The sequence below is a fragment of the Crocuta crocuta genome, unplaced genomic scaffold, assembly GCF_008692635.1.
Source record: "Crocuta crocuta isolate KB4526 unplaced genomic scaffold, BGI_CrCroc_1.0 scaffold82, whole genome shotgun sequence".
In the NCBI taxonomy this organism is placed as follows: Eukaryota; Metazoa; Chordata; class Mammalia; order Carnivora; family Hyaenidae; genus Crocuta; species Crocuta crocuta.
The window spans coordinates 1,143,442-1,155,836 of NW_027528352.1; the positions used below are offsets into that span (position 1 = coordinate 1,143,442).

A 12,395-nucleotide genomic window follows, 5' to 3' on the forward strand; every position below is an offset into this window, starting at 1 on the left:
ATACGGGCATGGACACGGGGAGGCACGGAACGCCAGGGACCATTCCTGTGATGGTCTATCCCAAGTGGATTCCTTCGGTTCTTCACATTTTGGCTTGGGTATTCTCAAATGTTTAAAATCAGCTGACCTGTATTTATTAACCCACTTTAATAAGGTACTTAGGGAATTTTTTTAAATTATGTTCTCCAGAAGAAACAACACATCAGGATGTTTTCAGCCCTTATTATCTTTCATTGATTTTTCTTTATCCCTTTTCTTTATATTAGTTTCTCAAATTAGTCTTAAGTAACAACCATGATGGATGGGAAAATGGGTTTTGATAGAGTCTAGGGACTTAAGGCTGTGAAAAATCTGATCACTGTCAAGAGAATACATATCCAGTGGTGTGGTCTAAATGTGTCCCTCCAAAACCCGTATGTTGAACTCCTAACCCTGAGGTGAGTGCATTAGGAAGTGGTGGGGCCTTTGGGAGATGACTAGCTCATGAGGGTGGAATCTCTTGAATGGAGAATTAGTGCCATTGTTAGAAGAGGCCAGAGAGAGCTCCCTTTTCCCTTCCAACATGTGACATTCCAGCAAAAAGACAGCTATGCAGAAAGTCAGTTCTCCCTAGACACCAAATCTGCCAGAGCCTTGATCTTGGACTTCCAGATTCCAGAACTGTGAAAAATAAACATCTGTTGTTTATAAGCCAGCCAGTCTTGGGTATTTTGTTATGGCAGCCCAATGCATGAGGAGACCTCAGTAGAGGATGGATTAGGAACTTGAAGGCACCAGGAAGACCCTGTTTGCCAAGCAGGGATAAATGGTTAAGAGAAGAAACAAATTTGAATGAAAGGTAAAGGCAAGGGAGGGGGAGAGCAAGGGAAGATGTTAACATCTTTGGTGCTCTTGCCCCAGGTGCCATTCACTGAATAAAAGTACTGTGCTCATGGTTTTAGTCTGTGAGCAAATATTTCTTGAGCCCTACTATATGCCAGGTACTGCCATACAGTAGTGAACAAGCCAACGGTATCCCTTCTCTGGTGGCTATTACCAAATATTTCCCTCCTATATCTAGTAGGGAAAACAGACACCATGCACACCATTACACCTAATTAATTGATAGCAAGTGGATAAATGCTGGGAAGAATATGTACATGGAGCTGTATCAATGTATAGCTCACCTACTCAAGCCTAAAGGCTGAGATAAGGCTTCCCCAACAAAGCAACATTAAAGCCAAACCCTCATCATTTATAATGGCTGCAACAGTGTTTTTCAGGATTCCCCAAATGATCACGATTGTCCTATTCACAATAAACTGAGCAAAGGAAAAGGAGTTACCCACGATCATAGTGAATAGATGACCTACTTTGGATTCAAACCCAGGTTGTCTTACATGTTTTTGTTACCTTAAAGCACACAGTGACGATTTTACACATTTTCTAGAGGTATCCTGGTCACAGGATATGCTTTAAATAGGTAAACTACATTGTTTCAAACAGGCAAAACACATTCTACAAAGTTCTAAATATAATATATAGTGAAAAATGGGTCTTTCTCCGTGCTTTGTCTCCCCAGCTCCTTTCTCTGCAGACAAGGTCAAATTTTCTATCTATTTGTTCAGAGACCTAAATAATATTTGTAGCACTTATTTTGTGCCAGGTGCTTTTCAGAGTGTTTTACAAATTTTTACTTGTTTAATCCTAATAATAATTGTATATGATGAATATGATTATTAACCTCATTTTTCATATATAAATATATATTTGTCCGTACAAAGGATTGAGGTTTCAGGTGCACACCAAATCTTGAGATGCTTCTCCCTGTGTGCCAGTCAGCTTTTGCTTTGCTAATACCACATCACAAGTTGAGAATTTTAGTGGCTTGATTATAGGCCTTGATTTCTTACTCATGAGTCACCTGTGGCTCAGCTGGGCATGGCTTCAGTCTGGAGGTTGGATTTGAGTCTGCTTCATGCATCTAGGCTGAGGGAGTATCACCCACCAGATAAAAGCACAAGGAGGAAAGTAGAAACACACAGTGCCTTCAAAACCCTCCATCCTGGACTGCTGCTCAGTCCATACCAAGGCAGTTCACACGGCCAAGTCCAAAATCAGTGTTGCAGAGAACTATATATTCCACATAGCAAGTGCAAGGAGAAAACAAATTATGAATGAAATTATCGTATCTACGTACCCTGAAAATCCAACTTTCATCTTTTGTAGCTGATACCTAGAGAAATAATTGAAAAGATAGAACTGTGAGCGGATAATTTTCTTATCGTCTTCTGCTGGCAAGATCTAAACAGCTATCTCTTTTCTGTTTGCATTTCCCAGGTCTTTGCATCATGTTTGGAAAGAAAAAGAAAAAGATTGAAATATCTGGTCCATCCAACTTTGAACACAGGGTTCACACGGGGTTTGATCCACAAGAACAGAAATTCACGGGCCTCCCGCAACAGTGGCACAGCCTGTTAGCAGACACGGCAAACAGGCGAAAGCCCATGGTAGACCCTTCCTGCATCACCCCCATCCAGCTGGCTCCTATGAAGGTATGGCGAGGATCCTGTCTTTATGTTGGCTAAGGAAGCATGTTCTCATTTAATGTGGTGCACCATATTACAGGCAAGCTAGAAAATGCCTAAATCACGCATTTGTTTTTAAGTATCTGCTGATTATCTACACTTATTCTTCAGTGATTATAATGTTCACCACTTATTGTAAATTGCAGCACATGAAAAGGAACCTCAACTTTCAGATGTGAGACTTTTTTTAATCAAACACATAAAATGTAATCACAAAATAGACAAGTCTTATTTCTACTTTAAAATGGTGTTTGTTGAGGCTCCTGGGTGGCTCAGTTGGTTAAGCGTCTGACTTCAGCTCAGGTCATGATCTTGTGGTTGGTGAGTTCGAGTCCCACATCGGGCTCTGTACTGACAGCTCGGAGCCCGGAGCCTGTGAGTTCTGTCTCCCCCCTCTCTCTGCTCCTCCCCTGTCTCTGTCTGTCTCTCTCTCAAAAATAAACAAACATTAAAATGGTTTTTAAATTAAAATAAAAATAAATAAATAAAATGCTAGTCTTCATACCAAAGAATATTATTTACCCCCTCTGGTAAGTGTTGCCAGTAACCTCTGATGAAATAGGCAACTTTTAGCTATTTTTAATTTGCCCTTCAGAATGTTTAAACTTCCATACCAAATGCAACACTAACAGATTTTAACAATAATAAATGATTCATATGTATGTATATACACATACACACATATACATAAACACATATATGTGCATTATATATATATATAATTATGTGTTTATATACATATATACTCATATTTGTCTTCTTGGTCTAAGAGCTATTTCAAATGAAAATGAATTATTTGAGTCCTAGAATACAATATAGTTTACCTTAAAGAAATGGCTACTAGATTTCTGGCAAGGTACATTGATGAAAATAATTGCATTAAAGCAGAAAGACACAATAAATTACAAAATGCCAAGATACTACAAAGGAAATCCAGTTATTGCTGTTTCCTTCTGCATCCCATAATAAGAATTCCGTAGACCACCAAGAAATTGCCCAAAAGCTCCCTAGGGGACTTAAACATCAGTGAAGTTTATTGTCATGTTGTAAAATAGGTTAGATTCTATTCTGTGTTCTTTCTTATTATATTAGCAGACATCTGAGCTACATGAATATCCTCTTCTGTGTAAACATGAATATTGAATACATTGTGTTTAAGTGATTAGGCAAAACAAAAGTGGATGCATTTTTAAAGGATACAGAGAAGGCAGCCTGGCTGATAAGTTACAGGAAATTCTTACAAGATATCACCTGAACGAAGTAAAGTAGAATTGTGATTCCATCATGTACACGTAGTCTTGGTCATTCTGTTCTGGTATTGAACAGGGAGGTCTGTCCACCCAAAGATATATACAGAGTCTTCTAATCCTGAATTTTGTGAATTCGATCTTCCGATTAAGATTTGAAAACTTTTCAGGCCAGCTAAAATGTAAAATATTCAAAAGATGGATATTGGAGAAGATACATCTTTAGGGACAAAAAAGAACCTCCTACTTAAAACAAGTATTGATTGGTATTTAATAGAAATTAACCAAATAAATATATAAGTAAATAAATAAATAAAAACGGAGCACTTTGGTGGCTCAGTAAATTAAGTGACTTTTGGTCTCAGTTCAGGTCTTGATCTGAGGGTCATGAGTTCAAGGCTTGCATTGTGCTCCATGTTAGGTGTGAAGCCTACTTAAAAAAAATTAAAAAATAAAAGTAGGGGTGCCTAGTTGACTCGGTCGATTGAGCCTCTGACTTTGGCTCAAGTCATGATCTCATGGTTCGTGGGTTCGGACCCCACACTGAGCTCTGTGCTGACAGCTTGCTCAGAGCCTGGAGCCTGCTTCGAATTCTGTGTCTCCTTCTCTCTCTGCCCCTCCCCCACTTGTGCTCTGTCTCTGTCTCTCAAAAATAAATAAATGTAAAAAATTTTAAATAAATAAAAATAAAAATAAATTTTAAAAAGAAATTGACCAAGTAACCAAACTACTGCTTGGTATTAGGACGTATCCTACTATTAAACATGATTTTCTCCCTAAGAGAAAGCTAGTGCTTCACTCATGAGTAAGTAATAGGGTGAAAGAATTTGCTCTTTGTTTTCATTACTTTTTTCTCCTATCCCAAGTTTTTATAAAACCCAAACAATGGAATGTGTGCACTTTGGCCAGAAAAATTCTCTGCCATTGAGCCTCATGATGAAGGAAAAATGCCCAAGTGAAACAATTATTGAGTGTAATTATCATTTAATGAAGAACAATCTAGAAGGAGGCAGAGTCTTAGTAACATCCTAGCTAAAGGCCCAGGACATGCACTCTCTTATTAGAGAGTGTGTGTTTTATTAAGAACAGAGTATCATCTATGCACCATGGTTTTTCACTCATCTGGGTCCTAGCAAGTCCTGGCTGGCAGTGAAAGAGGAAGGTCCCATCTCAGTGATAATCCACCATGCTTGGTGAAGGTAGGACTTAACAGGACATCTAGTTCATTCCTTCCATTTCTCAGATGGTCTAGCCCATTATCCTCTCCGACAGAATTTGCCAGGCCCACTGAGAGTCGGAGCAAGGTTTCCTAACTGCTGAACTGCTGAGCCCCATGATTTTCTCACTCACTGTCTGGGCTTTCTAGCCCCAGTGCCCCTGAGTGAGACTTCAGTGTGTATGAAATGATAATATTTGTTATAGGCACTTAAATGCAAACTGCAGGATGACTGGAAAATATATCTCCAGCATAGACCCAGGCCTCCACTATGCAAATGGGACCTCAGGCAGTTTTGCCTGTGAGAAAGAAAATAAGGACAAGGAATAACAAAACAATAATCAGCTAGGTAGAATTTTCCCTAGAAAGGGAGTTAGTCAAACATTTGAACTGAAGGACACCCAATAAATCTATACTTGGTATTCTCACCAACTCCTTTAGATTAATCCTCTCTTCCAGATCTCGTGAGTGACATCAGTGCTGTTGACATGTGTTGGATGATGTTGGTCCAAGGGAATCCTGCTGACTCTACAGCATCTCTAGAAAAATAAAAAAAAAAAAAAAAAAAAAAAAAAAAAAAAAAAGGTTCAAGGGGCCAAAGTATGCCAGGCAGTTTGCATGATCTCACTTTTTGGAAATGCCTTCTCTGGAGAAACCTTCTGTATTTTTAACACATTATGAATCATGCAGAATCTATCTCAGAAGTCAGAACAATCTTTGAAATAAGCTCTGCAGGAATTGACAGAAAGGAGTAAAATGAGCTGTGCTGATGTAAAGCCATTTTGACAAAGTTATTTAAATAGACCAAACAATTCTCATTTGTTCAGGCTGTCCTTTAAAGGGGACAAATTAAAATAAGAGATCACAACAAGAAAGCGGTTAATGGAAGAAGTGTGTAGCACATTAGGTTGTGGCAAAGTGCTAGTTCTTGGGTATCTGTCAGTAAGCTTCAGGCAGGCTGGTTCTGAATGGAGATTCACCATTGCGATGAACTCTTCTCTGATTAGAGTTTCAGCTGTTCCTATTCAGAACCTTCTCTAAATTGCATGTCACTCTTGCCAGGACACTGTTCTATGTAGATTGATTGAGGTCAGTGTTTCTCAAACTATACTCTGTCAAAGTCACCTGGAGGGCTTGCTAAAACACAGATTGCTGGCCCCAAGTTTCTGATTCAGCAGAACTGGGATGGGGTTAGAATTTTGCATTTCTAATAAGTTTCCAGGTGATGCTGATGCTGCTGGTCTGGAAACCGCATTTTGAGAAACTTGATTTAGGTAATTATAAAGGAATTCATCCACATAAGGTGTAATCAATACACGTTTATGCTGACCAGAGTTTCCAAATGGTCAGAAATGTAACCAGAAGCCACAGGTTAGCTCAGATTTGTGTCAAAAGATTCATGTATTCAAGCCAAAGGCATGTAGGCAAACCAAGAAAATATGAACACCTTGAGATAGGGGGAATCCTTTTAGAACATTTGGCTAGTGCCTTTAAGAAATTCCTTTTTCTGTCTAATGTCATTTTGTCCACAAAACATCATAAGCAATGTGACCAAATTTTCAGCTGAATTAGATGCATTTGTTTAAGCGTCAGGTTGAAGGGTCACATTGTTCTTGCACTCTGGTTCTCAAACCCGGACTTTCATCAGAGTCTCTCTCTTTCTCTGTCTCTCTTTTTTTCTTTTGAAGTTTTTAGCTGTTTATTTGATACCATTGTGTCAATAGATACTTTATCTTTTTTTTCTTTCATAGTTTATTGTCAGGTTGGTTTCCGTATAACCCCCAGTGCTCATCCCAACAAGTGCCCTCCTCCATGCCCCCCCCCCCCGTTCACCCCCACCCCCACCCCCATCAGCCCTCAGTTTGTTCTCACCATTCAAGAGTCTCTCATGGTTTGCCTCCCTCCCTCTCCCCAACTATTTTTCCCCTTCTCCTCCCCCATGGTCCTCTGTTAAGTTTCTCCTAATCCACCTATAAGTGAAAACATATGGTATGTGTCTTTCTCTGCCTGACTTATTTTGCTCAGTGTAACACCCTTGAGCTCCATCCACATTGCTACAAATGGCCAGATTTCATTCTTTCTCATTGCCATGTAGTATTCTATTATATAGATAAACCACATCTTGATCCATTCGTCAGTTGATGGACATTTAGATGCTTTCCATGATTTGGCTATTGTTGAGAGTGCTGCTATGAACATTGGGGTGCATGTGCCCCTATGCATCAGCACTCCTGTATCCCTTGGGTAAATTCCTAGCAGTGCTATTGCTGGGTCATAGGGGAGTTCTATTGTTAATTTTTTTGANGCCAGTTTACATTCCCACCAACAGTGTAGGAGGGTGCCCGTTTCTCCACATCCTCGCCAGCATTTGTAGTCTCCTGATTTGTTCAGTTTAGCCATTCTGACTGGCATAAGGTGGTATCTCAGTGTGGTTTTGGTCTGCATTTGCCTGATGATGAATGATGCTGAGCATCGTTTCATGTGTCTGTTGGCCATCTGGATGTCCTCTTTGGAGAAGTGTCTGTTCATATCTTCTGCCCATTTCTTCACTGGGTTGTTTGTTTTTCGGGCGTGTAGTTTGGTGAGTTCCTTATAGATTCTGGATATTAACCCTTTATCTGATATGTCATTTGCAACTATCTTTTCCCATTCCGTTGGTTGCCTATTAATTTTCTGGGTTGTTTCCTTGGCTGTGCAGAAGCTTTTAATCTTGATGAGGTCCCAACAGTTTATTTTTGCTCTTGATTCCCTTGCTTTTGGGGATGTGTCAAGTAAGAAGTTGCTGCGGTGGAGGTCAAGGAGGTTGTTTCCTGCTTTCTCCTCTAGGGTTTTGATGGTTTCCTGTCTCACATTCAGGTCCTTTATCCATTTTGAGTTTATTTTTGTGTATGGTGTGAGAAAATGATCTAGTTTCATTCTTCTGCATGTTGCTGTCCAGTTCTCCCAGCACCATCTGTTAAAGAGGCTGTCTTTTTTCCATTGGATACTCTTTCCTGCTTTGTCAAAGATTAGTTGGCCATACATTTGTGGGTCCAATTCTGAGTTCTCTATTCTATTCCATTAGTCTATGTGTCTGTTTTTGTGTCAATACCATACTGTCTTGATAATTACAGCTTTGTAGCAGAGGCTAAAGTCTGGGATTGTGATGCTTCCCGTTTTTGTTTTCTTCTTCCATATTACTTTGGCTATTTGGGGTCTTTTGTGGTTCCATACAAATTTTAGGATAGTTTGTTCTAACTTTGAGAAGAATGCTGGTGCAATTTTGATCGGGATTGCATTGATGTGTAGAATGCTTTGGGTAGTAATGACATTTTAACAATATTCTTCAGATCCATGAGCATGGAATATTTTTCCATTTCTTTGTGTCTTCTTCAATTTCCTTCATAAGTTTTCTATAGTTTTCATCATACAGATTTCTTATATCTTTGGTTAGGTTTATNGTAAAATTAGTCCGGAAGTTTTCCTTCAATTTCTATTTCATGGAATAGCTTGAGAAGAATGGGTTTTAACCCTGATTTAAATGTCTCCTAGAGGGGAACCTGGGAGTCTCAGTCAGTTAAGCATCTGACTTAGGCTCAGGTCATGATCTCACAGTTCGTGGGTTCTAGCCCTGCGTTGGGCTGCATTGCTGACTGCCAGCTCAGAGCCTGGAGACTGCTTTGGATTCTGTGTCTCNTGTCTCTAATTGTCTGATTGGACCATTCTTTATTTAGTAGGGTATTCTTTAACCTCCATGTTTTTGGAGGTTTTCCAGACTTCTTCCTGTGATTGATCTCAAGTTTCATAGCATTGTGATCTGAAAGTGTGCATGGTATGATCTCAGTTCTTTTATATTTATTGAAGCCTGCTTTATGACCCAGGATGTGATCTATCTTGGATAATGTGCCATGAGAACTTGAAAAGAAAATGAATTCCATAGCCTCAGGATGTAGAGTTCTAAATATATCTGTCAAATCCATCTGGTCCAATGTGTCATTCAAGTCCATTGTCTCTTTTGTGATTCTCTGTCTAGTTGATCTATCCATTGCTGTAAGTGGAGTATGAAAGTCCCCTGCTATTAGCACATTCTTATCCATAAGATTGTTTCTGTTTGTGATTGTTTTATGTATTTGGGTGCTCCCATATTCAGTGAGTAGACATTTATAATTGTTAGCTCTTCCTGATGTATAGACCCTGTAATTATTATGTAATGCCCTTCTTCATCCCTTGTTNCCAGACTTCTTCCTGTGATTGATCTCAAGTTTCATAGCATTGTGATCTGAAAGTGTGCATGGTATGATCTCAGTTCTTTTATATTTATTGAAGCCTGCTTTATGACCCAGGATGTGATCTACCTTGGATAATGTGCCATGAGAACTTGAAAAGAAAATGAATTCCATAGCCTCAGGATGTAGAGTTCTAAATATATCTGTCAAATCCATCTGGTCCAATGTGTCATTCAAGTCCATTGTCTCTTTTGTGATTCTCTGTCTAGTTGATCTATCCATTGCTGTAAGTNTTCAGGGTACATCTGATGCGAGTTCTCTTTGCCTCTTGGATTTCAGTGTCTACTTCCTTCCCTAGATTGGGGAAGTTCTCTGCTATAATTTGTTCAAGGACTTCTTCAGCACCTTTCCTGCTCTCTTCCTCTTCTGGAATTCCTATGATATGGATATTGTTCCGTTTGGTTGTATCACTGAGGTCTTGACCTCTCCTTTCGTGTTCCTGGATCAGTTTATCTCTCTTTTTCTCAGCTTTCTCTTATTCTCAGCTTTCTCTTTTTCTATAATTGTGTCTTCTAAATCACCTATTCTCCTTTCTGCCTCTTCAATCTGTGCATTGGACCCCTCCATTTTATTATGTATCTCATTTATAACATTTTTTAATTCATCACAACTATTTTTAAGCTCCATAGTCTTTGTAGCAATAGTTTCTCTGATGTCTTCCATGCCTTTTTGGAGCCCAGCAATTAATTTTATGACTATTCTAAATTCTTGTTGAGTTATGTTGCTTATATCTATTTTGAGCAGTTCTTTAGCTGTCATTTCTTCCTGGAATTTCTTTGGAGGAGAGTTCTTCTATTTCATCATTTTGGTTAGCTTTCTATCTCTTGTTAATTTTAAAAGCTTGTTATGCACTCTGTCCCTGCGGGTGCTGCTGTATTAAAAAGGGCTCTTTGACTGTCCAGGGCCTCTCCATTCAGGAAGTGTTCTTTGAATGGTGTCTCTTGGTTTCTCTTGTTGAGACTTTGGTTATTTTATTTCCCTACTCATAGTGGTATTTGGGACTCTCAATCATGTGTACTTTGGCTTGTTTTTTGAGGCATCCCTGGAAAGGAAAACAGACAAACACACAGGGAACAAAGGCATGCAACGCACAGACAAATCCAACAAACAAGCAAACCAAAAGGGAAAAAGAAAAGAGAAAAAAACCTAAAAGCTAAAAGACAAAGGACAATCTAAAGGCATAAAACCAGAATTCCCAGCTACAAATAAAGAGCAGTTGTATGCAGTGCTGATGAAGAGCATATACAAAGAGAAATGATAGAAGTGGGGTGAAAGCAAAATTGGACAGTGACCAGGCAGAGAGACTAAGAGGCTTAATTCAGAGAGAGAAAGAGGAGAATATGGTAGGAGGCGAGGAGAAAGAAATGAAGATAATGAATGTTACAAAGAGAAACTGTATAGTCTGATTACTCCAGAGAGAGAGAGAGAGAGAGAGGGAGGGAGGGAGGGAAGGAAGTGGTGGAGGTGTAGAATATACATCTATACATACATGTTGGTCTTGACCTGGGCTCCAGTAAAAAACAAACAAACAAACAAACAAACAACAAAACAACTCTCTGGGGGGCATGGGTGTGGTTTGGTGTAGGCTGGTCTTAGCCTCCACTGTGTCCCACGGGCTGCTCCCTGAGGTCCCACCTTGGTGGTTGTAGGGAGCATAATGGTGGCACCACATTCCCTTCTCGAACCAAGCATTGCAAATCACTTTTTTGGGTCCAATCTCCCTGTCCCATGGCCACAGCCTAGGTGAGCAGTGTTCTGTGTCCCAAGCCTCACCTCGTTTCCAGGTCTTAGTCCATGTGCTTTATTGATACTGTCCAAAATATAATCCTGCAGGCCATGTCCTTCCCAGCTGGGGATCAAGCCGGGAGAGCAGCGGAGCAGTTTCAGGCCAGGCCACTTCCCTGATGGGGACCGAGCTGGGAGAGCAGTGGAGCAGTTTCTCCTGGTGCCACCTGGGACCTGGGCACCCAACCCAAAGTCAGAACCACAGCTAGAAATAGGATCACTCTCTTTTCCAGTCTGAGGTTTTTTTCTTCTCCAGGGACAGTTCTATGAGCAGCTTCAGCTGCTCTTTCTCTTCTCCTCAACTCTCTGCTGCTCCCTGCAAGGGGGGGGGGTTTCCCTCCCCTCCCTCCATGTCTCTGGGTCCCAGCCCGTCCTTATCTTTCCCAGCCCACACTCACACACCTAAGAGGTTGTCCTCTCAATGGACTCTGTCTCTTTTCCTTCCAGACTCCCGCGGTTCAGTGTCCTATGGCTTCAGGCCTTCTCCGTTTGAGAGATGGGGGCAAGGGAAATGTATGGAGCTCCCTACTTCTCTGCCATCTTGCCTCCCTTAGATCTCATCAGAATCTCGTCATAACCCACAATCCCCAGCCCCAACCTAGAGATGCAGATTCAGGAAGTCTGGGGTGGGCCTCGTGATTTGTGGGTCTAACAAGCTCTCAGATGCTGCTGATACTACTGATGATGGGGCGGGGAGACACACTTTAAAAACCATTATTTTAGGTGGCCTGCAGTTAGAACTTAATGATCATTCTTTGTAACAGCGTCGAAATCATTTAACAGATGCTAAAAAAAAAATACAGAGTATGATAATAAAAAGCCTTTGTATCTTAAAATGAACAGATAGCATATTTTAATATTTGCTTCATATTGGTTTTTCGGTTTCAAGTAGAGCTATAGAAATAATAGTATTATTTGGCATATTTTTTATTTTATTTTAGAGAGAGAGAGTGCACAAGCAGGGGAGGGAGAGGGACAAACGGAGAGAGAGTGAGAGAGAGAGAGAGAGAGAGAGAGAGAGGGAAACTTAAGCAGGCTCCACACTCAATGCAGAACCTGACATGGGGCTTAATCTCATGACCCTGGGATCATGACCTGAGCCAAAATCAATAGTCTGATGCTCAACTTACTGAGCCACCCAGGCACCCCATGGCATATTGAAATTTTATTTAATGATATCATACCAGATATAACATTCTCCACCTTTTTTTCCCCTAACATTGTTTTGATATAAATCATATTAATAGGCAAAAAATGAGTTTATTTAGAAATCAGAGGTTTTTTTTTTTTTTTAGAGTTTACCTATTTCTCTACT

At 40.1% G+C, this 12,395-nt stretch overlaps 1 protein-coding gene across 1 annotated transcript in view; it reads left to right on the forward strand.

Moving 5' to 3' along the window:
* The first annotated feature begins 2,330 nt into the window (after positions 1–2,330).
* PAK5 (p21 (RAC1) activated kinase 5) overlaps positions 2,331–12,395 on the forward strand; it is a 110,538-nt gene continuing 100,473 nt past the window's right edge. The window contains exon 1 of the mRNA XM_077753751.1: positions 2,331–2,534. Coding sequence (XP_077609877.1) covers positions 2,331–2,534 — 204 coding nt within the window. The remainder of the gene's footprint in view (positions 2,535–12,395) is intronic.